Source organism: Lepidochelys kempii, chromosome 13, assembly GCF_965140285.1.
Source record: "Lepidochelys kempii isolate rLepKem1 chromosome 13, rLepKem1.hap1, whole genome shotgun sequence".
Taxonomy (NCBI): Eukaryota; Metazoa; Chordata; order Testudines; family Cheloniidae; genus Lepidochelys; species Lepidochelys kempii.
Window position 1 is genome coordinate 966,371 of NC_136392.1, and position 27,078 is coordinate 993,448.

General features: G+C 49.1%; 1 protein-coding gene across 5 annotated transcripts; it reads right to left on the reverse strand.

Annotated features, from left to right (window-relative positions):
* Positions 1 to 29: 29 nt before the first annotated feature.
* PCIF1 (phosphorylated CTD interacting factor 1) lies at positions 30 to 26,093 on the reverse strand. Of its 5 annotated transcripts, none has more exons than XM_073309771.2 (18): positions 25,969 to 26,093; positions 25,285 to 25,649; positions 22,187 to 22,325; positions 21,833 to 21,957; positions 21,264 to 21,401; positions 13,992 to 14,122; positions 13,619 to 13,773; positions 12,481 to 12,628; positions 12,188 to 12,271; positions 10,997 to 11,096; positions 9,830 to 9,992; positions 8,276 to 8,448; positions 4,723 to 4,809; positions 4,048 to 4,232; positions 3,604 to 3,697; positions 3,203 to 3,378; positions 1,894 to 2,179; positions 30 to 1,101 (listed from the first exon to the last, which is right to left on the reverse strand). In XM_073309771.2, the coding sequence occupies exons 3-17, from the start codon at positions 22,308 to 22,310 to the stop codon at positions 1,936 to 1,938; spliced, it is 2,127 nt and encodes a 708-aa protein (XP_073165872.2). In that variant the 5' UTR covers positions 22,311 to 22,325; positions 25,285 to 25,649; positions 25,969 to 26,093; the 3' UTR covers positions 30 to 1,101; positions 1,894 to 1,935. The 5 variants fall into 5 exon arrangements, with proteins under 5 accessions (XP_073165872.2, XP_073165869.2, XP_073165870.2 ...); XM_073309768.2 differs by lacking the exon at positions 30 to 1,101 and adding an exon at positions 24,849 to 24,953 and having other exon boundaries at positions 1,252 to 2,179; XM_073309769.2 differs by lacking the exon at positions 30 to 1,101 and having other exon boundaries at positions 1,252 to 2,179; positions 25,546 to 25,649.
* Positions 26,094 to 27,078: the final 985 nt, after the last annotated feature.

Sequence of the window (27,078 nt, forward strand, 5' to 3'; positions counted from 1 at the left end):
GTCTTTAAATCTAAAAGATAAGCCTTAGCTGAGCCAGCAGTTATGGGTTTAATGTAGAAAAAGGCAGGATTATACAGAAAATCAAATTAGATAAAAACACAATGGCCCTTCCTAGCCTTACCAATCTATAAATCCTCCCTTACTGCCCTCCAGGCCTCTCTGACCAACATATCTGTGGCTTTATCTCATTTCAGTTGAATGTTCCAAACTCCAAAGAGCTGCTCTTGGGCAGGAGGTGCCTCCCCAAGCCAACTCCACCGTCTCATATACCTCTGGCTTGCCACCGTCTCCAGTCCTGGCATCATATTCACCTACATTTGTACGATGGCGTAACAGGATCTCATTCACAATGGTCTCAACTGCACTGCATCCAGGCCTCTCCTCCTCTTGCCTGGATTATAGCAATTCCCTCTTCCAAGACCTCTGCAAGTCCCAGTACCTCAGAATCCAGCATATGCAGGGTGCTTCTGCCCCCTTCTCCTCAAATACAAAGAAGTGAGCTCATGTCACCCACAATCCTCAGCACCATTAACTGATTCCCCCATTATTCTAAGAGCCAGTTCAAATTTGCCCTGCTCCTGACTTCACTAAGAGAACGCTGACACCTCCCCGCCTCCATGTCCTCTTAAACATTCTTTCTATTACTGGAGTGAACGCCTCTCTGTGGTAGTTCTAAGGAGCCTATGACCTACGTATTAGAGTGCCTACCATCTCTCCCTCTCAGTTATGTGCAATTTTTAATCTCAGCAAAAGGGTCTCTTTTCCCTTGCCTATGCATGGGAGTCTCTGCTATCTATCATTGGAATGGTTTTATTTAACTCCCAGACATTTTGGATATAGTATTTTAGTGATGTGGCACTCAACTCTGCCCAACTCAACCCACAAACACTGCAGACAAACAGATTCAAAGTGATGATCATTTTCCTAGAGTTCACCCAGTCCAGGGGCACAGGAGAAGGCAGTCAATCTGAGGGCAGACAGGGCAGGCCTGGCCTCCCACGGACAGTCCCGGCCTCCCACGGACAGTCCCAGGCCCCACAGATGAGGAATAGCACCGACACCAAGGGGAGCTGTAATGCTGGTTTTTAATGTCCCTAAGAACTAGGAAACAAAAATCAAAAATAGACTTTGCTTTCTTTGATAAAAGTAATAAAATGGTTAGCGGTGTTAAATTAATCCTTAAAAAACAAAACCCAAGGAGGTTAAATAAAGCCCAGAGGGCTTTGGGTAAAAACCACAACGACTACAAAACAGCTGCAAAGACGTTTTTACACACTAGAAGAAATTCCTTTTCTCTGCTTTTCTTTTATACAGTAAACAGCTTCGGCAAACACGGAACTCGTACATGTGGAAAGGAAACATGGATGCTAGGGAAACAAACCCTGCAGGGAGCATGGTCGCCACGGACAGAACTATTTACACTATGGACACAGAGCTGGGCTGGTGCCAGGCCAGCAGGAAGAGCCTCTGGACCCTGCCTGCTTCTCTCTTGGAAATGCCAGGCTTCAGCCAGCTGCAAGAGACCTTCTAGGCCACAGCTCTGTCAGTCAGTCCGTCCGTCTGTCCGTCCATCCATCCTTCGCCTGTGCAGCCGTCTCAGCACCAGCTGCCTCTTCCTCAGAGCTTTAGTGTTTGATGGGGCTGCAAACTCTTCCTATGACTGCGACCTTTGGCTTCATTGCCCCTCGACTAGGGCAGCAGCCAGTTTTCTTCCCACGGAGCGTAAGGCGAGGGAATCTCCCTGGACTCTGGTGAGGGAAGTGGCCTTGCAGGTTTACAGAAGAAAGCAAGCAGGGTGGAGCTGCCTGGAGAGAGTCCCCCAGGCCTGGGCTACTCGGCCAGCAGTCTCTCCACCTGCCACATCAAACCTTCCCTCCTCTGGAGCACTGTTACCTTCGCCCCTGGCGTCTGTCCCCGCACACTGCCCTCTGCAGATTAATTGGCATTGGTCTCCCGGCTGGTGCTTTGCTCTCGGCCCGTCTCCCGATCTTTATCTGCAGTTGAGGAAGAAGAGGAGGAGGAGGAGGAACCTGTGGAACTGAGGGTCCGTCCCGAGTGCTTATAGGCTGTGACGAGCTCCTGCAGCCGCTCTGGCGTGGGCTCCCACTTGGTGAAGCCTGCGTTGTTTTGTAGGAAGATGACAGCAGTGTTGTGCACGGCTTTGTAGTACATCTCCTCTCTGCAAGGGAAGATGACAGGCACTCAGTATTCGCTTCGTGGCCCTGTCCAACCAGTCGCTCAGCTGCACCTGGACCCTCCCACACTAATGTCCTCCCCATCTCCCTTCCCTTCTGAAGCACCGAGGAACAGCCATTCTCTCTTAAAAGAAAGCCATACTGGTGAGTTAAAATTCAAAGACGCATCATGCAGCCCCTCACGTGGGAGGTATCTGTCCTGACGTGCCAATATAGCTAGGACCCCGCTGTGAGCTCAGCGGTGCCCACATGCGGTCAAGAGCCTTCCAAAGGATAACCTCAGAGAATCAGTGTGTGTTACTTCCCATGGACACTACAAGGGCTGCTCTTGGCTAAGCACGCACCACAGCACCATTAGCTCCTGGGGAAGTTAGAGAAGAGGGAACACTGTACAAATCTTGCAGCGCAGCTCCTTCTCCAACATACATAGCTAGGAATTCCGACCATCCCAGCTACGAAAAATCATGTCAGACAGCCTAGGCCAACCAGAAACCAATTGGGGACAAGTGATATTTAAGCACTTGCTGCCCACCAAGCAAGCTGGTAGCCTGCCATACAGAAGACTATGGTGAAAACTGGCTCAAGCTTCTGCTTCTTTTTAACTGTTACTGAATGGTGGCAGCAACAGGACATTTACAAGCCCAGAAAGCTACTGTGCTCAGCCAGCTGCACCTCAGACTGTATGCTGGTGAGTGGCACATGACTCTTCTCCACAGTACAATATGACATACGCAGGTCAGATCAGAGACATGTCCCTGAGGGAGAGGCTGATGTAAATTTTTAATAGTAGGGAAATATACACAAATATGGTGACCCTTGATACTGTCTGTTGAGCCCAATCTAAGATGTGCTCGAGGTTCATTTTGGATAAGTCACTTGGCTTTTTTCCTAGCCTGTTCCATACCCCTGACCAATGTCACCTTGGAGCAGGGGATTCCTGCCAAGGGCCTCTCTAAAATGCAGTACATCTCAAGAGCATCCCAACCAAGACTTGCGAGAAAGCCTACTTTTTGCAGATATGCTGAGACCCGCTGCGGTACTCATGATCGAAGGCTGGCAGGATGAGTTGGTGCCGCTTGAACTTGCTCTGCTCCATGCGGGTCAGGGCTGGCGTCGGAGGGTCCCTCCACTCAGGGATGAAGACAATGAAGGAGAGGGGCTCATTGGAGCTCTCCAGCAGTTTCTAATCCACAAGGAAAAGAAGTCTTATTCTTGACCAAGTAATGACAATCACGACAGGCTCTGTGAGAAGGAAATGCACCCTTCTCTGAGACCAGCATAAGAGCTGTCACAGTCCTCAGTGACCTGCTGATCTATAACCCTGCCATGGGGATGCGGGATAGCGGCAGAGGAAAGAGAGAGAGGACTGTCCCAGTCCAAGCACAGTGACAGGGATGAGCAGACGTACCTCAAAGTGAGAGACCATGGCATCCATCAGTTCCTCACAGAACGGAGGATTTGCCTCAAAAGAGCCACTTATGGGAAAGAAATCCAGGAATGGGCTGAAGGGAACAAGGGAAAAGATCCCAGTTAGGAAGGACCAACCATTAATGCAAACATCTTAGAAGGCATCAGCATCTGCTAAAGGGCAGCCACCTGCAGCCCGACTTCCTAGCAGGGCAGGGCCTGCTCATTTACTTCCCCTGTGGCACAAACTGTCACCAAGGAGAGACACCACCTGAGAACCCGCAGGCTGACATTCCTTGGCTCCAAGTTCACTATTTTCTTGATATCATCAATTATTCGCTGTCATCAATAAGTACTTAAGTCCAGGATAGAGTTCCCACCCCAGCCAAAAATGCACACACATAAATATACATACGGCAAGGGCAACAGAATGCAAGAGACTCACCCCCTGGATCCAAAATACCCATCTGTGTCCAGGAAGGCCGAACAGTACTGTTTAAAATAGCAGTTCAGGGGCGAGGCAAAGCATTCAAAACTCACTCCAAAGAGTTTGTGGAGGGCTTCAAAGACATGCACCGGGAGTGCCCCCTGCAGGCCAGTTCCTTCATACAGACCAACACCAAACATCATCTGAGGAGAGCAAACCCTCTGTGAGTGATTCCCATAAGAGCTATGCGCCGCCATTGCTCCCCTCTCACTGCACTCTGACCCAGGGCCACATGCCCCACTCCACCAGGCTGACAGTACCCCTTCTTCGCCCCACACTCTCAAGTCTCCAGAACAGTCAAGAATGCACTCTGGACACTTCATCCAACTGGGCCCCACCACTACTCACCACCCATCTCCCCTCACCTGGAACTCAGCCTAAGAGCAGCAGGCTATTCTGTAAATGTGTGCACTTCTCCAAGCTTGAGGGTGAATGCCAAGACCACATGATAGTTCCCCAGCATAGCACCCTACCCGAACATCTTGGAGAAAACCCTGTTTAAGCCCAACTTTGCTCCACTTCTGGATCTATTGTTCAGTTTTCTGCTGGGTCTCCCAGAGCACTGCTGACAGTGTCAGTATTACAGTTCCACCAGAACTGCCTGCTGCCCAAAAGCTGAGAAGGAACCAGTACCTGGTATCGACGGAGAAGGCACCAAACCCTGGGCAGAAACCTCTCGCAGCCAGAGTCGTCAATGCAACTGTACCGATAGAGAAGCCACTGGAAGAGAAACCCAGGTCATTAAAAATAGCAATAAAGGAAACAGGAGTGTTAGAGAGCCACAGGATGCTGAAGTGATAAGAAATCAGAGAGATGGGGGGTGCTAATACAATCCCATCCATTGAGAGAAGCAGGCACTGAGGTGATGGGAGTGGTAGAGACTTTAGAGAGCTTTGTACAATTTTTCAGGAACATCTACTTTTAATAGGTTTCAGAGCGGTAGTCGTGTTAGTCTGTAACAGCAAAAAGAATGAGGAGTACTTCTGGCACCTTAGAGACTAAAAGAAAAGGAGTACTTGTGGCACCTTAGAGACTAACCAATTTATTTGAGCATGAGCTTTCTGTAGCTCATGAAAGCTTATGCTCAAATAAATTGGTTAGTCTCTAAGGTGCCACAAGTACTCCTTTTCTTTTTGCGAATACAGACTAACACGGCTGTTATTCTGAAACCTTAGAGACTAACAAATTTATTTGTGCATAAGCTCTCATGGGCTAAAACCCACCTCATCGGATGCATGCAATGGAAAATACAGTAGGAAGATATATATACACACACAGAGAACATGAAAAAATGGGTGTTGCCATACCGACTAACGAAACTAATCAATTAAGGTGGGCTATTATCAGCAAGAGAAAAAAAAAACTTTTGTAGTGATAATCAGGATGGCCCATTTCAAACAGTTGACAGGAGGGTGTGAGTAATAGTAGGGGAAATAAACATGGGGAAATAGCTTTTACTTTGTGTAATGACCCATCCACTCCCAGTCTTTATTCAAGCCTAATTTAATGGTGTCCAGTTTGCAAATTAATTCCAGTTCTGCAGTTTCTTAAAACTATAATACCCACCTGCTGAAGTGAAGAAACAGATTGACAGAGCCAGAAGAATACCCAGAAGTCACCTATTCCAGGACAGACCCAACAAAGAAAGTAACAGAACGCCACTAGCCATCACCTTCAGCCCCCAACTAAAACCTCTCCAGCGCATCATTGAGGATCTACAACCTATCCTGAAGGATGACCCATCACTCTCACAGATCTTGGAGACAGGCCAGTCTTGCCTACAGACAGCCCCCCAACCTGAAGCAAATACTCACCGGCAACCACACACCAAAAACACTAACCCAGGAACCTATCCTTGCAACAAACCCCATTGCCAACTCTGTCCACATATCTATTCAAGGGACACCATCATAGTACCTAATCACATTGGCCACACCATCAGAGGCTCGTTCACCTGCACATCTACCAATGTGATATATGCCATCATGTGCCAGCAATGCCCCTTTGCACGTACATTGGTCAAACCGGACAGTCTCTACGTAAAAGAATAAATGGACACAAATCAGACGTCAAGAATTATAACATTCATAAACCAGTCGGAGAACACTTCAACCTCCCTGGTCACTCAATTACAGACCTAAAAGTCGCAATTCTTCAACAAAAAAAACTTCAAAAACAGACTCCAACAAGAAACTGCAGAACTGGAATTAATTTGCAAACTGGACACCATTAAATTAGGCTTGAATAAAGACTGGGAGTGGATGGGTCATTACACAAAGTAAAAGCTTATGCCCTACTTTTAAAGTGGCACACTGCGGGCTAGACACTAGAGGGAACTTACCTTTTACCAAAGACCTCACATCCAGAGTTGGGCTTGCTGTGGGGTGGGCATGTGACACAAATCGGAACCCTGGGGGCCTACTAACACCACTCTTCAGGTAAGCCTCCCCTGACTGAGATGGTAGGAGCTGTCCTGATTTCAGCAGGTATTCTTATTTAACACTCTTGTTGCAGTAGCACCTAGAAGCCTCTGCCAGGTCAGAAGAACATAAGAAAGGCCATATTGGGTCAGACCAAAGGTCCACCAAGCCCAGTATCCTGTCTACCGACAGTGGCCAATGCCAGGTGCCCCAGAGGGAGTGAACCTAACAGGTAATGATCTAGTGATCTCTCTCCTGCCATCCATCTCCACCCGCTGACAAACAGAGGCTAGGGACACCATTCCTTACCCATCCATTAATGGCTATTAGCCAGGACTTAACCTCCATGAATTTATCCAGTTTTCTTTTAAATTCTGTTATAGTCCTAGCCTTCACAAGCTCCTCAGGCAAGGAGTTCCACAGGTTGACTGTGCGCTGAGTGAAGAATAACTTTCCTTTTATTTGTTTTAAATCTGCTACCCATTACTTTCATTTGATGGCCTCTAGTTCTTATATTATGGAAACAAGTAAATAACTTTTCCTTATTCACTTTCTCCACACCACTCATGATTTTATAGACCTCTATCATATCCCCCCTTACTCTCCTCTTTTCCAAGCTGAAAAGTCCTAGCCTCTTTAATCTCTCCTCATATGGGACTCGTTCCAAACCCCTAATAGTTTTAGTTGCCCTTCTCTGAACCTTTACTAATGCCAGTATATCTTTTTTGAAATGAGGGGACCACATCTGTATGCAGTATTCAAGATGTGGGTGCACCATGGATTTATATAAGGGAAGTAAGATATTCTCAGTCTTATTCTCTATCCCTTTTTTATTTATTCCTAACATCCTGTTTGCTTTTTTGACTGCCGCTGCACACTGCGTGGACGTCTTCAGAGAACTATCCACAAAGACTCCGGGGCCCACTGTGCTAGGCACTGGACACACAAACATATAACAAAGTGACAGCCCCTGCTCCATGGAGCTTACTGCTTTTAAGATTCTTTATTTTCTTGGGGCATGGACTGTCCCTTATTATACATTTGTGCAGGCCTATCATATCTAATCAGACTACTGGTCCATCGAGTCCAGCACAGGCCAATAGCTGATGCTTCAAAGGCAAAACACTAATGATTCACCTGGCCAACTGAGCAAAGTTGCACATATGGGGAAGGAGATTCCTTTCTGACCTCACCACTGATCAGCTAACACCCTGAAACAGGTGAACTTGTTATTTTAGTTTGCATTATTACACGTTAGTAGACATAAAATTACCTCGCTGTGGTTCTTCACTCAGTTACCAGTAATGACAGGTATTTCACAAGATGCCTACACACTGAGGAACTGCTGCCTTTTATTGGCTCTAAATACGCTGCACTCTAAGTTTTAATGGACAGTCTTTTAATGAGTGGCCTAATACTGAAAGGTGGGTAACAGCAGGCAATGATCAGTTTTCACTTAGACCCTTCAGCATTCTGAGCACATAGGCCAGTCCATAAATACTCCTTTGTTTGTACAGTTCCTTGTCATACATGGAGGCCTGCTTTGGCCTCTACATTCTCCACCCCCGCTGGATCTCTGAATTCTCAAACTCTCAAAGTCAAGCAACCAGCACTGGGCAGAATTCCCCTTCCAATGTGGAAAGAGACCATGCTGTTTCAGAGTCCCTCTCAGAAGGCAAGGAGAAGGCAGATCTCTCCCATTAAAAGGCAATTCACAATGGTGAGTGTGTTTCTCTCGCTCAGCAGGACTGAAGTACAGCCCTTACCAGCTTGCTGAAGTAGCTGCGGCTCACTTTCACCATCTCCCCCTTGTACCGAACACATGCGACATTGTTCTCCACGTGCATTTCTACATTGGGGACTGGTGGGGAAGGGATGGCCAGTCTCACTGGGTAACAGTATACAAGCCGATCCTGGACCTCTGGTGCTTCTACCTCGGCTATGTGGGAGACAGAGAAAGACAGTCACATTAGAATCCAAGCACACTAAGGGGACAGGCTCCACCTCCACCCCAAAGACAGGAGTAATGGGTCTGGAGCAAAGGCGGTAGGCCCCACTCCAAACACATAAGGAGACAGGACTGGGGTGACCACATTACAGGTCAACCAGGCAGTCCACTCAGGCACCCAGTTAAGAACTGCACCCACAGCTTACTTTAAATACGTGTTGGCCAAGTGAAGCAAGACCCTACACTCAACTCAACAGCACTTCTCTGGCTTCAACACAATAACTCTGGACACTGCAGCTAATCAACCTCACTCAGGGAATATTCTCTGGGCATCCATGGCTATGGCTTTTGATGCAAACTGGAACACTAGACAAGCCAGATTAAGAGGAAAATCAAGGCCCCCAGGCTGGTGCTGCAAGAAGAATCTCTCTATTGCCCCCTGCTGAAGCCTACACATATCAGCGACAGCTGCTTAATTTGCTGTGGGGCCCAGGGAAGACTGTAACCTGGACTCTAAGGCAGTGTCTACACTAGCACTTATGTCAGCAAAAAACTTCTATCGCTCAGGGGTGTGGGGGAAAAAAAACCCAACAATCCACACCCCTGAGCGACTTGGTAGCAGAGCATGTCCCGCCAACATCGCTCCTGCCGCTCATTCGGGGTAGTTCAATTATCCCGTCGGCACAGAGCGACTACAAGGGAGACCCTACAGTGGTGCAGCTGCAGCGGTACAGCTGTGCCGCTTGTAAGGTCACTAGTGTAGACATAGTGTAAGAAATAAGATAGCAAGTTTGTAAGGGAGGAAGTAGGGATCAGGAGGAGGGGATGGAGAAGTGGGGGCGGGGGAACAGACATCTGGGAGGCATGAGAGGATACTGGCCATCTAGTCCTCAAGATGCAGGTGGTGGGGAAGGAAGGAGACCCAGACAATGCTGGGGAAGAGTAGTGCTTGGGGCAGCAGGGACTTGGAGCAGAGATGGAGAGGGGAAGATGGGGACTGGTGGGCACACACTGCCCCAGGCTAGCTGGGACAATGGAGGAATACAAGAAGCCCCTGGTTTGTACATTATTCTCAGCCTACCGAAACTACAAAGTGTGAGACCCCCTGGTGTACACTTCTAAGATGATTCATATTAATTGGCAGGGGGGTCTCGGAGGCCCACCTGCCCACTGCTCTCCTACTGTGCTATTGTCACTTGAGCTAGCACTGGACCCACCACGTCTGTTGTAATTAAACATGGCCCCTAGGATTCAGAAAGCAGCCTCCCCCACTACAACAAGTTGCATTTGCATGCGACAGGCTAGGCTGCATTCCACCACTCTGTTGTCATGTGGTGCGTTGTACTGTGCCTCTTCAGAGCTTGTGGCCTACCAGATATATTGTGCTCCTTGAGGACGGCAAGATGCTTTTCCCGGATCCGCTTGACATATTCGAGCGATATGTGGTAAATCTTACTGCAAATGCCTTCAACAGAGTCCTTGGCTGCAGCAGACACATGGGGCCCACACTGCTTACGTAAGTGCTCTAGGCGGTCCTGCAGTCAGAGAGAGGCCCTTACACACCATAATCACCAACTCTCCCTCAGCCTTGCACCAAATCTACATGGGCTTCTAACAAGGCTCTCTCTTTTGTAAGGATAAGGCCTTTGTCTGCAGCCATATCAGGAGAGCAGCAGCCATTACCCAAGAAGCAGAAAGTCACATCCTCACATTCCATCTAAATTGCATCAAAACAATGTAATATCGAGCTGTTAAGAAGGAGATCCTGTCCTAAGAGCACCCACCATCACCAGATAAAGAAAAGGATCTTACGATAGTTAAAGAAAACTTTTTTTGATAGCATTCTGTCTCGCATGAAATCACTTATCAACAGTTGTGATTGTAAAATCTTTACTTCTATTGTTTTGCCTTTTGGTCCCTACTTCTCTGGTTTAATCTGTATGGTCTCTGATATGTTAGGATTGGTTAGAAAATTGTTTATTAATATTTTAGTAAAATGATTGGTTAAGATACAGCTAAGCAGGACTCAAATTTCACTATAAACTGGGGTCCAAAAGGAAGTTCTTTGGAACCAACTCCAGGACACCACCCCAAGATCAGCTGCCAGACCTCAACACCCTGCCAACCACAATGTGCAGAAGCTGGAATCCCCTAGATGCCCTGATCGGCCACCAAGAAAAGTTCATCTGCCTTATTGGGAGTGGTGAGCATTGTATGTTTAGCGTGTGCATTCTGTTTTGGTGATTGTTAATAAATAGAGGTTAAGTAGGATATTACTGTGTAAGGCTTTCACTGCTAAAAGACCCCGCGAACCCAGAGTGCAGGGTTACGCCTGAACCCTTGAAACAGGGTAAGGGTGGGTACCCTAGAGAGTGTGTGAGTAACAGAGAATTTTGGGCAGGTAACACTTCTATCTCACAAAGCAACTGTAAGTGATAAAACAACCACAGACTATCCAATGAGGGGCTTTTCCCTGCCCTCCACCTTTTCTTGGATTCAAGCGTATTCAGTTGTACTGAGCTGGAAAGGGGATACTGACCATGTAGTCCTCCTTAGAGGCTGAATGGTCCCGTCGCAGCCAGCTGAAGGTGTCCTCCACATTCCATTTCACAACTTTCCTACTGTCTGGTGATGCACTCCTGCACACAGTGGGGAAATAGGAATTTAACCCACATCTGCTGTGACAACATGTCCCCTCCCAACACAGGGCCCTCCTATCAGTTGGGGAAATTTGGCAGCTGTGTCTTCCTCAATGCAGTGCCCTGTCACTGCCATCCACGATTCCTGTGGGCAGTTTCTCAGATGCCTGCCTGATCAGGACCTGCCATGCTGTCTCCAAGACACAGTGGAGATGGCTGCTCTCCTCTCTGCAACAGGAGAGGTAAGTAAAGGAATTGCCCTAACTGACCAATGGTCCCTTCATCTCCAAAGGTGTCCACTACTGGAAGCTTTGAGGGAAGGCATAAAATCCTCCACTCCCCAACGAACTAAAACTAAAAACTGAATGAATAGAAGTTGCAATCTTCTACCATGTCTGGATTGGACTATCTGTAGAGGGTTTAAATTTTGAGCTCCTTGGGGCAGGGCTCTGCCTTGCTTCAGCCACCAATGCTGCTCAATGAAAAGGAATATGGCATCTCACGGTGCCATTCTGTACCTCAGCCAGGAGTTTATTCTTTCTTCCTGACCCTGAAGGATCTTTAGCCCTTGTCATGCACTTAACTTGTGCACATACTATCCTCATTAACAGAAAACATGGCAAAAATAAAAGATGGACCTATTTGTCTCAATACTATCCTGTAATGGAGAGTTCCACAGAGCATTCAAAGCTGGGTAATACTGCCTTTTATCCATTTTAAATTGGCTGCCTTTTCCTACCATTGGTGCCTACTGTTCTTGTCTTATCACAAGGATACACAGTACACAGTTGGCCCTCTCTGTGCCAGGCATTTCACTGACTCTCACTATCTCCTTGTCTTCTTTCCAGTCACAATAGCATAAATCTTTCCAAACTCATGCTCAGCTGATCCACTCCCCCACAAGATGCTGCTGATCATTTTCATTGCCTTTCTTGGGGGTCTTTTCTAGTCCTGCTTCATTCTTACTGAGATGAGGTGACCAATACTGAAAAGAATTCAAGGTAGGGATGCAACAGCCACTTCTAGAAAGGCTTTAGAATATTCTCTGCTCTCAGAAGCTGATAATACAAACTGCAAGAGACAATCCCAACCTGGATTCAATAAGCCGTTTTGCAGCCTCGGCATATTTGAATAGGAGTCGCTTGGCTTCCTCACGGAACTTGATTCGGGATAATCTGAAACAAATACAAATACACACATATCACAGTCAGCTTCCCAGTTACCACTCCAAGCAGGAAGCATCAGGGCCAGCTCCCACCTTTCACACAAGCTTGCTGCTGCTCCACTGGGGAAAGTCAAACTCAGCAGTAAAGAATTCCCTAGGAAAACCCCTATAATGCCCCAAGAACAGAAACCCCAAATGTGTACTTTGCTTGAGTAGTACCTGATGGGAATGTCATTCATGATTTCTCTAAACATGGAAGGAGAGACTACTGGCTCACAGTTGCTTGGTAACAGAGGGTCTGTCCCTTTATCCACTACCTTCCGCTCCAACATCCAGCGATTAAAGGATTCCCGTGGAGGGTCAATCCCTAGAGGAAAAGAAAAAAGGTTTGTTCATTACTATTTAATAATAGTATTATGGTTAGGGCCCTACCGAATTCACAGCCACGAAGAACACGTCATGGACTGTTAAATCTTGTCTTCCCCCATGAAATCTAGTCTTGTGTGCTTTTACCCTGTACTGTACAGATTTCACGTGGGAGACCAGCGTTTCTCAAACTGGGGGCCCTGACCCAAAAGGGTGTTGTGGTGGGTGCCGCAAGGTTATTTTAGGGGGTTGCAGTATTGCCGTCTTCACTTCAGCACTGCTTTCAGAGCTGGGCAGCTGGCGACGGGGCTGTTGGCCGGGCACCCGCTCTGAAGACAGTGTCCATACCACACCACTCTTACTTCTGCGCTGCTGGCTGGAGTGTGGCGGCTACTGATCAAGAGCCCAGTTCTGAATGCAACAGCGCAGAAGTAAGGGTGGCAATACCATCGCATGCCATCCTTACTTCTGCTGGCAGCAGGTCTGCCTTCAGAGCTGGGCTCCCAGCCAGCTGCCACCATTCTCCAGCTGCCCAGCTCTGAAGGCAGTGCCGCCGCCATGAGCAGTGCAGAAGTAAGGGTAGCAGTTCCACAACCCCTTTACAATAACCTTGAGACCTCCCCCGCAACCTTTTTTTGGGTCAGGATCCCTACAATTACAACACCCTGAAATTTCAGATTTAAATAGCTGAAATCATGAAATTTTTAAAATCCTGTAGCCATGAAATTGACCAAAATGGATCATGAATTTGGTAGGGCCCTAATTATGGTACTGCCCAGATGCTTGAACCAGGGTCCCATCCTGCTGCATGCAATCTCTGCTTGATGGGTCTACAATCTTATATGGCTTTCTAAAATTGTGTCAGAGACCATAAGGAAGGCAAAGAACAGGGAAGAAGAGAGACAGACTAGAGGGGCAGATGAAGAGGAGACAAAAGGAAGGAGAGCAAGGCTCTGCAGCGGCAGGGGGAAAGCGAGAGACAGGAATTTACCCTCTCGCTGCTGGCAGAGCTCCCGGTAATGCTGCCGCAGCTTCAGCATGAGCTGGGATCGAAGCAGCTCCACCTCGGGGTGCAGAGGTAGCACTTCAGACGGTGCCCTCTGCTGAATCACGGCATTTGTTTGGATATCCAGGTCCCAGTATACTCTGTGGCAGGAGCAACAGTCGTCAGGATGGTCAGATATTTAACCAAATTGTCTCCCCTTAAAGAAGTCACCTTGGGACATACCAGCAGTCAGAAGACTGAACCACCCAGCCTCCCCCAACCTGGGGCCTGCCAAGTTCTCCCTCACAGGCATGGGGAAAGTCTACTGTCCCCAGCTTGGTAATAAGGAAAGAGCAGAAGCAAAGAGGAGACAACTCACTCAGTTGGTCGTAAAAGAGCTGCCTGTTGTTTATCTTCGGGTGTAATACCACATATCTTTAAAACAGGGGTTCCTGGAATACTGGGAGAACTGGGGACTGGCTGGGCAGTCGTGTTCCCTGGAACATCCACCTGAGAGTGAGAAATGCCAGTCATCACACTAGAAAGTAAGGCACTGGGGCACTGTGTCGATTATCCCCCAAATCACTCCTGCAACAGTGCAGAACTCAGGATGCCCAGCTGATTGCCAGAGACAGAGTATGTTCACATTGCCTCTGACATACACAAATATGGGCACCTACATTACCCCATTGTTCAGTCATAGCCCACTTCCCAGCACAGAGGCACACATAATTCCCTCACCGCCGCAAGTACAACAACTATTGGGTACAGGTCTGAGTCCAATTTCCCTATTCCTTGGGTGCCAGGCGACATGGGATCTGAGTTACTAGACAGTAATTGGATTCAGGGTAGCAGCCGTGTTAGTCTGTATTCGCAAAAAGAAAAGGAGGACTTGTGGCACCTTAGAGACTAACCCATTTATTTGAGCATAAGCTTTCGTGAGCTACAGCTCACTTCATCGGATCCACTGAATGCATCTGATGAAGTGAGCTGTAACTCAGGAAAGCTTATGCTCAAATAAATCTGTTAGTCTCTAAGGTGCCAGAAGTACTCCTTTTCTTTAGGCAGTAATTGGGGCTGTCCTCTGACCTTGAACAGTTCAAGTGACTCTTTGAGACCAAGTTCTAGGCCCCCCCTTGATTTCTGTTTCTAATACAGATCTCAAACACGAAAGGAAGGCAGACACAGTGAAGACAGTGCCTTTGTAAGGGGCTTCCTTTAGGATTAGTTACTCTGTGCTGCTCTAGGAATTTTGGCTAATGAGGCTTAAATATCTTTTCCTGTCACAGTTTCACATTGGAGCCTGTTTTTGAAGTTTTTTTGTTGAAGAAAACTCACTTACAGACAGCCCCCCAACCTAAAGCAAATATTCACCAGCAGCTACACACCACACAACAAAAACACCAACCCAGGACCAAACTCTGCAACAAACCCCGGTGCCAACTCTGTCCACATATCTATTCAAGGGACACAATCATAGGACCTAACCACATCAGCCACACCATCAGAGGCTCGTTCACCTGCACATCTACCAATGTGCTATGTGCCAGCAATGCCCCTCTGCCACGTACATTGGCCAAACTGGACAGTCTCTACGCAAAAGAATAAATGGACACAAATCTGACATCAGGAATTATAACATTCAAAAACCAGTAGGAGAGCACTTCAATCTCCCTGGACACTCCATAACAGACCTAAAAGTGGCCACTCTTCAACAAAAAAACTTCAAAAACAGACTTCAGCATGAAACTGCAGAACTGGAATTAATTTGCAAACTGGACACCATCACATTAGGCCTGAATAAAGACTGGGAGTGGTTGGGTCATTACAAAACTTAAACCTAATTTCCCCCATACTAATTTCCCCCTACAGTTACTCACACTTTCTTGTCAATTGTTTGAAGTGGGCCATTCATTACCACTACAATAGTTTTTTTTCCTCCCTTGGTATCCTACTGTTAATTGAATTGTCTTGTTAGACTGACCTCACACCTGGTAAGGCAACTCCCATCTTTTCATGTATTTATACCTGCTCCTGTATTTTCCACTCCATGCATCTGATGAAGTGGGTTCTAGCCCACAAAAGCTTATGCCCAAATAAATTTGTTAGTCTCTAAGGTGCCACACAGACTCCTCATTGTTTTTGCTGATACAGACTAACACGGCTACCACTCCGAAACTTTTCAGAGAATATTACAATTCACAGAGATTCACATCAGATCTCACAGATGCTTGGCTGTAAAGTCCTCCAGGACCCCTGTCCCCACTCCCCCCCAACATGTTTTCTTTCACAGCCCAAGCACCATCTCACAAAAACAGCTAGGAAGAACCTTCTCTTTGCCAACTGGTTTGTGCTTGCTAATGCTCTCAGATTCAGCTGCTGCAGTTTTGATCAACAGCAGCAAGATTTGTGCCCTCTCTCTCACCTTGGCCTGTGCTTTTCAGCCCTCATCCCCTCCCTCAAACGAATGCCTCACTCCCTTTGGGACACAGCCTCCCATCTGCTGTACACTATGGAATCAGATATTTTTGGCCTTTCATTACTGGAAGCACCTTTCAGTTGGTTTCCTGGTTTGGTAGGAGTGGTTACTTTCAGGCTGGTTTGACAGGAGACCTTTGCTTTAGAGGCATAGCATGTAAAGCAGGAAAGGACCACCAGATCATACAGTCTGACCTCCTGTATATTGTAGAACTGATCAATGAAATTGTTTTTAATTGTTCACTTTATTAATATAACTTCATAAGCAAAATCTTATTAATGAAACAACATTCATTCATAAAACCGGTTACCCCAATAATAACTGGTTGAGTTTCACTTTCAATCCAATTGCTGCTTAAATCACTGAAATTTACACTGTTTCAACATTGTAACTTCTGCTCACTGTTTGTCATTCATTATACTCCTCTAAATTGTAACTTCTCTTCTCTGTTTGCCATTCCTTCCTTGTAACTCAAACTCCATTTTAAAATGCTCACTCCATTTTGTAAAAGCTTGCTGCAACCTTCATTTTTGCAAAACCCTGCTGTAATCTTATTAGTTTAGTTTAGATGTGTGAATGAGGTATATATGGATGATGGAATCAACCTCCAGCCCCAGCCTGTCCTGATGAAATAAAGTGTAAACACCAACACAGTCCTGACAAAGCAAGAAGAGTCCACTCTAAAAAGAACAAAAGTACAATTGAAGAAACATCAAAGCCAGTTCCCAGGCTGAAAGTCAGGTCTGCGATTGACAGGTGATCAATCACACCGGACCCAGAGGCAGCCTGACACAGCAAGACCTATAGACTCTGGATTCATACTAAAGCCTACAAAAAGGATGGATGAGATGGAAGACTTTGGAGGGTAACATTCTGCTGCCAACATGGAAGGGCATCGGTGTATGCCCAACAGAGACCCAACTCTTCATTGTGCCCGGCTTTACGAACCCAAGCCACGAACTCAAGCTACATTCAGCAGCTGCAGAACATTTGGGAGTGGGTGTATGTGTGTACGTACATACATAGGTATTAGATATTAGTTATTGGTCATAAATCAAATTGTGTTATGATAAACGTGACATCTTGTCTTGTCCCCTGAAACAATCCTGTGTAGTTTTGTCTGCATAACAATATCAAAGGCCACCAACACTAGTTAGCACCTGCACACTAACGCAGCAAACAAAATTAAAGTATCACAGACCACAGGAGATCAGACTGTTCTGTGCACAGGGAAAAAATAGGAGGGGACTAGGGGCACAAGTGCCCCAGGCCTCTGCAATGGCAGAGAAACGATTAAGTGAGATATACCCAGATAATCCTGGCAAGTGACCCACACCCACATGCTGCAGAAGAAGGCGAACTCCACGTGGGCACCAATGATACTGCCAAGAATGAGCGGATCACTGCAGACTACGTGGCTCTGGGAAGAAGGATAAAGGAGTTTGAGGCGCAAGTGCTTTTCTCATCCATCCTCCCCGTGAAAGGAAAAGGCCTGGGTAGAGACCATCGAATCGTGGAAGTCAACGAATGGCTACGCAGGTGGTGTCGGAGAGAAAGCTTTGGATTCTTTGACCATGGGATGGAGTTCCAAGAAGGAGGAGTGTTAGGCAGAGACGGGCTCCGCCTAACAAAGAGAGGGAAGTGCATCTTCTCAAGCAGGCTGGCTAACCTAGTGAGGAGGGCTTTAAACTAGGTTCACCGGGGGAAGGAGACCAAAGCCCTGAGGTAAGTGGGAAAGTGGAATACCGGGAGGAAGCACGAGCAGGAACGCGCGAGAAGGCAGGGCTCCTGCCTCATACTGAGAAAGAGGGACGATCAGCGAGTTCTCAAGTGCCTATACACAAATGCAAGAAGCCTGAGAAACAAGCAGGGAGAACTGGAAGCCCTGGCACAGTCAAGGAATTATGATGTGATTGGAATAACAGAGACTTGGTGGGATAACTCACATGACTGGAGTATTGTCATGGATGGATATAAACTGTTCAGGAAGGACAAGCAGGGCAGAAAAGGTGGGGGAGTTGCACTGTATGTATGTAAGGGAGCAGTATGACTGCTCAGAGCTCAAGTATGAAACTGCAGAAAAACCTGAGAGTCTCTGGATTAAGTTTAGAAGTGTGAGCAACAAGGGTGATATCGTGGTGCGAGTCTGCTACAGACCACCGGACCAGAGGGATGAGGTGGACGAGGCTTTCTTCCGGCAACTCACAGAAGTTATTAGATCTCAGGCCCTGGTTCTCATGGGAGACTTCAATCACCCTGATATCTGCTGGGAGAGCAATACAGCGGAGCACAGACAAGCCAGGACGTTTTTGGAAAATGTAGGGGACAATTTCCTGGTGCAAGTGCTGGAGGAACCAACTAGGGGCAGAGCTCTTCTTAACCTGCTGCTCACAAACCGGGAAGAATTAGTAGGGGAACCAAAAGTGGATGGGAACCTGGGAGGCAGTAACCATGAGATGGTCGAGTTCAGGATCCTGACAGGGAAGAAAGGAGAGCAGCAGAATACGGACCCTGGACTTCAGAAAAGCAGACTTTGACTCCCTCAGGGAACTGATGGGCAGGATCCCCTGGGAGAACAACATGAGGGGGAAAGGAGTCCAGGAGAGCTGGCTGTATTTTAAAGAATCCTTATTGAGGTTACAGGGACAAACCATCCCGATGCGTAGAAAAAATAGTAAATATGGCAGGCGACCAGCTTGGCTTAACAGTGAAATCCTTGCTGATCTTGAACACAAAAAAGAAGCTTACAAGAAGTGGAAGATTGGACAAGTGACCAGGGATGAGTATAAAAATATTGCTCGGGCATGCAGGAGTGAAATCAGGAAGGCCAAATCACGCCTGGAGTTGCAGCTAGCAAGAGATGTTAAGAGTAACAAGAAGGTTTTCTTCAGGTATGTTAGCAACAAGAAGAAAGTCAAGGAAAGTGTGGGCCCCTTACTGAATGAGGGAGGCAACCTAGAGACAGAGGATGTGGAAAAAGCTAATGTACTCAATGCTTTTTTTGCCTCTGTCTTCACGAACAAGGTCAGCTCCCAGACTACTGCACTGGGCAGCACAGCATGGGGAGGAGGTGACCAGCCCTCTGTGGAGAAAGAAGTGGTTCGGGACTATTTAGAAAAGCTGGACGAGCACAAGTCCATGGGGCCGGATGCGCTGCATCTGAGAGCGCTAAAGGAGTTGGTGGATATGATCGCAGAGCCATTGGCCATTATCTTTGAAAACTCATGGCGATTGGGGGAAGTCCCAGACGACTGGAAAAAGGCTAATGTAGTGCCCATCTTTAAAAAAAGGAAGGAGGAGGATCCTGGGAACTACAGGCCAGTCAGCCTCACCTCAGTCCCTGGAAAAATCATGGAGCAGGTCCTCAAGGAATCAATTCTGAAGCACTTAGAGGAGAGGAAAGTGATCAGGAACAGTCAGCATGGATTCACCAAGGGCAAGTCATGCCTGACTAATCTAATTGCCTTCTATGACAAGATAACTGGCTCTGTGGATGAGGGGAAAGCGGTGGACGTGTTGTTCCTTGACTTTAGCAACACTTTTCACACGGTCTCCCACAGTATTCTTGCCAGCAAGTTAAAGAAGTATGGGCTGGATGAATGGACTATAAGGTGGATAGAAAGCTGGCTAGACTGTCAGGCTCAACGGGTAGTGATCAATGGCTCTATGTAGTCTCGGCAGCCGGTATCAAGTGGAGTGCCCCAAGGGTTGGTCCTCGGGCCAGTTTTGTTCAATATCTTCATAAATGATCTGGAGGATGGTGTGGATTGCACCCTCAGCAAGTTTGCAGAAGACACTAAACTGGGAGGAGTGGTAGATACACTAGAGGGTAGGGATAGGATACAGAGGGCCCTAGACAAATTAGAGGATTGGGCCAAAAGGAATCTGATGAGGTTCAGCAAGGACAAGTGCAGAGTCCTGCACTTAGGACGGAAGAGTCCCATGCACTGCTACAGACTAGGGACCAAAAGGCTAGGCAGCAGTTCTGCAGAAAAGGACTAGGGGTTACAGTGGACGAGAAGCTGGATATGCGTCAACAGTGTGCCCCTGTTGTCAAGAAGGCCAATGGCATTTGGGGATGTATATATATATGTAGGGGCATTGCCAGCAGACCGTTCCCCTCTATTCGACATTGGTGAGGCCTCATCTGGAGTACTGTGTCCAGTTTTGCGCTCCACGCTACAAGAAGGATGTGGAAAAATTGGAAAGAGTACAGCGGAGGGCAACAAAAATGATTAGAGGACTGGAACACATGACTTACGAAGAGAGGCTGAGGGAACTGGGATTGTTTAGACTGAGGAAGGAAAGAATGAAGGGGGATTTGATAGCTGCTTTCAACTACCTGAAAGGGGGTTCCAAAGAGGATGGATCTAGACTGTTCTCAGTGGTACCAGATGACAGAACGAGGAGTAATGGTCTCAAGTTGCAGTGGGGGAGGTTTAGGTTGGATATTAGGAAAAACTTTTTCACTAGGAGGGTGGTGAAACACTGGAATGCATTATCTAGGGAGGTGGTAGAATCTCCTTCCTTAGATATTTTTAAGGTCAGGCTTGACAAAGCCCTGGCTGGGATGATTTAGTTGGGGATTGGTCCTGCTTTGAGCAGGGGGTTGGACTAGATGACCTCCTGAGGTCCCTTCCAATCCTGATATTCTATGATTCTATGACTCCTCCCGCCCCAACCCCCAAGATCACTGCCAACATGACTCGAGGGAAAATTCCTTCCCAATGCCACATATGATGGTCGGTTAGATCCTGAGCATGCCCCTTTCAGGCCCAGCAGGCTGATACACAAGGCTCTGCCTACTTGCTGCACTGTACTGAGACACACTATCTGTAATATTAGACAGTCAGAAATTTGGAGTCATCCTGCTACCGCCATCCCTTTTGTAGGGGTTTCTGTGCTCCTCAGGAACTCAGCAGCCTTCCCCCCATGCAGACAGCCTCAGTTCCACTCCCTTTTCCCTCAGCAACCCAGGTTTTTCCTCAATATTCAAAACACATAGCCACTGAATCTTCAGTTCTTATAGGAGCTTCCATGAGTAACTCAGCTCTGTTACCTGCTGACCAATGCTTTAATAGCCCTCCTGTCTAAACTATATTTGACATTAATTCTAGTGTTTAGTCCAACCTGGATGGGCTTAAGGACACCCTACAGAGAATTAGGACCTACCTTAGCTTTCTTCACACTATTACCACTGGGCTGAACTTCCTCAGAGAGTCTTCTCTTCCTTGGCTTGCTCTCCGGAGTGGTTTCCACCACTCCTCCTTCCACAGGCATTGGAGCAGCATTCAATCCCAGAGGATCCGACTAAGAGGATTAGTTACAGAGTTACAATGAGAATCATTAGTTCACAAGCCTTTCACAACCCCACAATTCTAACTGGCGAGAACAAGCTCTTGTCTTTCCCATTTCATTGCCCCAGTCTCTCAAGTGGAGAGAAACTGGGGCATTAGAGGTTGACATGCAGAGAGTAGGTACAGTGTCTGGAACAATTCCAGCAATGTGTCGTCCCCCTGGAAAAGAGAAATGCCTCGCCAGGGCCAGATAAGACTCTTGTAGCAAGGTAAGCTGCTTCCCCACAGTGCCCTGCCAGTACCAGACACCTTCATCCCAAGAGTGAAGCAAACCCTCAGAAGAGGAGCGCTCTCTCTACAATCCCACTCCAACACGAGTGCCACACAAGTCCCAGTGGGGCATCCCTGCATTACTATGACCACCCGAGGTAAACAGTTACTCACAATGACATCATGCTGTCCCAGGACAGGCATCTCCCACAGTGACTGGTTGGTGAAACGGTTGAAGTAGTAAGGGCGATTCTCCCGTTTACTCCAGCACTTCTCCCAGCCAGCCTGCACCAGCTCATCTAGGAGAGAGGAAAAGTATCAGCACAAGAGCAGCCCCACTGCTCCAGTCTCCATCGCTGTCTGTCACAGCACATGCTAAACCCGGGGGGGGGGGGGGGGAGAAGGATCATCCCAAAATTCCCTCTACCACTCCAAGAGGCTCCTTACCCTAAACTTTCTCGTCTCCCTCTCTGCTGCCACAGGGCTCCAGAATCCTATCCCTGACCCCCTAGACAGCAGAACAAGTACCTGGCAGGTCCTGCACCAGTCGGATGGGTTTCGGGGAGCTGGGCTGGTTCTGGTTAGAGGTACCAGGTGAGTGACTCATCAGAGAAGCTTCCTCCCCAGGGCTGCCGTGATTCTCATTGGCCATTTCTCAGCACAGGCACTAGAGAAAATACACACAAAACAGGTTCAGAGTAGCAGCCGTGTTAGTCTGTATTCGCAAAAAGAAAAGGAGGACTTGTGGCACCTTAGAGACTAACCAATTTATCTGAGCATAAGCTTTCGTGAGCTACAGTGACGAAGTGAGCCGTAGCTCATGAAAGCTTATGCTCAAATAAATTGGTTAGTCTCTAAGGTGCCACAAGTCCTCCTGTTCTTTATACACAAACAGCACATCAAAATAGGATTTGTGCAAGGCTAGCTCTGTGCCCAGAGCCAGTTCAACAGCTTAGCTCTAGCAATGCAGTCCTGTATCAGCAACAGCAAAGAAGGCTTGAAAGTGGGGGAGGAAAGGCAGCACCTGACTTGGTGGCAGAAAGCTGTTACAGGTGTCTGTTAACCTAATTATTCACTGATTAATAGGAACTTTGAACTCTGAACAGCACACAAGAGGGGAATCACTTAGCAGCATTAAAAATACACAACTTACAACTAGACCCCATCAGAAAGGTCAAGTGTCTGATCCCCTACTCGCCTACCTGGGACAGAAATCACTCCTCACCTGAGAACATATGCAGACCTCCCCCCATCTCAGCTTTAAACTTGAGACATCTATTAAACATTCAAGTACTACATAAAATAACTCCAGTGCTCTATGAGAAAGGCAACCAGTGAGCTCCACAGGTGCAAACACAGGCTGGAAGGCAAGAACTCCTTGGTCTTGTCACTGACTTGCTCCAGGGCTTTGAATAAGTTACCACACCTCTCTGTACTTCAATTTCTTGATCTGCAAAATGGGGGTGACACTCCCAGCTCTACCCACAAAAGGGAATGTGAAGGTTAATTGGGTCATACTGCTAAAGCACTATGTAAGTATTATTAAATGTTGTCAGCTGGAGAGAAGCCTCCAGGCTCTTCTCTTCTCAGTGAGCCCTCCCTGTGAAGCTATCAAAACACTTGTCCTGGGGCAAGTATCAGAGATGGCTTCTCTACCAACCCTAAACATGCTGGCTCCACAGTGAAGCAAGGAAAAAGGGATGAATGTAAAGTTTTCAGCCATTACCCCCATTTTTCCAACTCGGCAGCTGCCTTTGTATTTCACCACCCTTTTGTCCTCCCAGTTCAGTATCTAAGATATTGCCACCTCTTTGCCTTTAAAAGAAGTGTATTTAAGTGGTAGTAATATTAAATAATATTGCAAAGTGGCCATGCTCTCATCTTTCATCTATAGAGACCCATGTGAGTGACTACCAGATTTATCAGTCTAGTTTCCACTTCTGCATATTAAAAGAAGTCCCTGAACATTTCACAATAGGCGGTGTGTCCAGCAGAAGTGGAACAGAAGGAAGTCAGGAATGAGCACTGGCTGCCTGTGGTGATAACTACAAAAGGAGACTGTGGTGCAGGTCAGAACTGAAGTGTATTGGTAGGCATGCTTGGCGGGGGAGGTGCCACAAAGAGGGAACCACCCTCCCTCCTTCTCCCAGGAAAGGCAATATAGTGGGTTAGTGTAAACGTGCAGGTCTTCTAGAAGCCTTGATTCTCCACAACCAGGCAAAAGACAAGCCCACAGCTGAAAGGCTGTATATTATCCGAGAGCACCTATTAGACAGCCTGCACCACAGCATACAAACGTTTAGACCCTTCAGCAAGTGGAGGAATTATATTAATTTTGCATATCTGTGCTGTTTCTCCAACCCCAGTGTGACCTCTACAGTCATCCTAACTCCATTGCTGGGAGTGAGCAAAGGCTGCAAAACTAGCTCAATCATTTTGCAGGAAAAATGCAACAGCTCAGCCTCACTCTATACTCACTTTTATGTACCAGACCATAGCTGGAATAGGTGTATCATAGGGCTCCAGACTCACAAGCTTCATTAAATAGTCCATTAAATTAAGCACCCATCTTGTCTGATTTTTAAAGCTTTTAATCCCTCTTTAGAAAAATACATAAAACACCCAAGCCTATGCTTATTCAATACGATCGCTGGTGTGTCCTCCATTATATATTGTGTGCCTTATACTTAAGTGTAGTGGGGTAAGGCCCAAAATAAACCAGGTGTGTACTTCAAGAAGCTACAGCTATTTACAGGCTACAAAGTGTTAAATAAAATGACAGAAGTTGGTGCAAGGTTTGATCATATGTGGCATATAATAATATTTAGCTAATTCTTTTCATCCATAAGTGCTTTAAACTTGAACAAATGACCATTTCCATCTCCATTTACAGACAGGAAAATGGAAGCAAAGAGTGTGATTCTTCCCAAGTCACTGACGAAAATGTGGCAGAGCAGACTATAAACCCAGGTCCTCTTATACCCAGTCCCCTTCTCTCTCCAGTGGATCGTACTGATGGGACTATTTGGAGGAGCAGTTTGGTCTGTATCTCACCGATGCTGGGACTTATTAAAACGGATCCAAAATAACCATTATATATTAGTTATGTTATCAGTGTTGTGTACAGTACTTTACAGACATAAGATCTGGCCCCTGCCCCAAAGAGCTTATAACTGGAAGTGGTAACTACCAAAACAGAGCACAGTGAGGTGGAAGAAGACACACAGCAAGGAGTACAGCCAGAAGGAGTATGATTTGCTCCATTTCATCAGTCGGGGAGTTTACACGTTTCTCTCTATAATCAGACAGAAGGATGGATGCAGACATTAGAAATCAGCAGCAGAGAAGGAGAAAATTTGTGAAGATATCTCCTGCCATCCCCAGGGCAGGGCTGCTCGCTGGGGCTGGGAAAGTTGAACACCATCACAATTCATTTCTGCACTGCGTTTGGGTGTTGTAATTGCCCAACACCAGAGCGTGTATCCACCCTAGCCCCCAGGCTACTTCTATTCTCCCAGACACCGAGAATGACACTGACAAGCTAATGATTTGGTGGTTGTTTTTAATGGGTAACACACGGGGAGGCCATAGGTAAGCAGCAGAAGGCGGCGCCGGTGTTAACTCACATGAGCATCAAAAAGAAAGGACACCAGCCTAACGCACAGTCCGAGAGCGCCAAGAGGCGTGTGCGCCGGGCGGCGCGCTGAGCTGGTCCAGGCCGAGCCGGTCCAGGCCGAGCCGGGGCGCTTCGGCGGCCGCGGAGACGCGATGCCCAGCGGCGCGCTGGCGGGGGCGGCGATCCCTCGCCGGGCCGGAGGCGCAGCGCAGCAGGGCCCGCTCCCGCGGGCGGGCGGGCGACGGTCCGTGGGCGCCGCCGAGTTACTTACAATTGCGGGTCGGCTCGCGGGCCTCTCCAGCGACGCCGTGCGCTGCGCGGGGCTGCGGCCGCATCTTCACAGCGGGCGGGGGCGCGCCTGGCCCGCGGCGGGCGCTACGGGGCGAGAACGGGCCGCGTCAGTCTCCGCCCGCGGGCCCGGGCCCGGGCCCCGGCCCCGCGGGGGGAGGGCGGCGGACGGACCCCGCGGCCTGCGCAGGCGCGCGGACCCGCTCCCCCACCGTGCGCGCTCCCGGGCCCCCGGCCGCGGCGGCAGAGGGAGCCCGCGGCCGGGCCCCGCGCAGGACACTAAGATGGCGGCCGAGGACCCGGGGCCGCCGCCCGCCTCCGCGCGGGCCCTCGCCCCCCTCCCGGCGCCCTGGCCCCGCCTCATCTCCCGGGGCGCGGCCCCTGCCCACGCGGGCGCGGCCGGTACCTGCGTGCGAGGTCAGGGGCTGGGGGCACCGGAGAGCGGCCCGCTTCCTGCTACCGTCCCGCCTCCGCCGCGCCCTCCCCTCCGCCGCCATCTTGTAGCGGGACCCGGAGCAGCCAGTGCGCAGCCGCTGGGCCGCCCCGCCCCTGGCACTGCGCAGGCGCCGCGGTCGAACGCAGACACTGCGCAAGCGTGACTCTCTCCGCACCCCCGCCGCGGGCAATGCGCATGTGTAGAAGCGAGACTCGCTCTTCGGGTGCCAACAATACGCATGCGCTGATCCAGCGACGCCCGCTCCCTTCCTGGCGCCATCTGTAGTGTGGCCTTATTGGAAATCCTGGGAGGCTCCTCCCTTCTGGGCGGGGCCAGACACGGATGCTGGCTGGGGGCGGAGCTCTAGCCGCCAGGACTCCTGGGTTCTTCTCTGGGCGGGTGATTCGTGGAGCCGAAGGTTGCAGGGCCCTTGGGTCGTGGAGCCTGGCCCCTGCCTGGCACGTGGGCACTTGGGTGTCCCTGGGGTGTCCCTGGGGCCTGGCCCGGGTGGGACACGAGGCTGGGTGCAGCGGGGCCAGGCTCTGGCGGCGGGGAACTACCGGAGCTGCCCCCTCTGCCCGTCCCGGCCGGGCTGCCAGGCTCTGGCGGCGGGAGTCACGGGAGCCTCGCCCTCCCCCTCTGCCCGTCCCGGCCGGGGTGCCAGGCTCTGGCGGCGGGAGTCACGGGAGCCTCGCCCTCCCCCTCTGCCCGTCCCGGCCGGGCTGCCAGGCTCTGGCGGCGGGAGTCACGGGAGCCTCGCCCTCCCCCTCTGCCCGTCCCGGCCGGGGTGCCAGGCTCTGGCGGCGGGAGTCACGGGAGCCTCGCCCTCCCCCTCTGCCCGTCCCGGCCTGGGTGCCAGGCTCTGGCGGCGGGAGTCACGGGAGCCTCGCCCTCCCCCTCTGCCCGTCCCGGCCGGGCTGCCAGGCTCTGGCGGCGGGAGTCACGGGAGCCTCGCCCTCCCCCTCTGCCCGTCCCGGCCGGGCTGCCAGGCTCTGGCGGCGGGAGTCACGGGAGCCTCGCCCTCCCCCTCTGCCCGTCCCGGCCGGGGTGCCAGGCTCTGGCGGCGGGAGTCACGGGAGC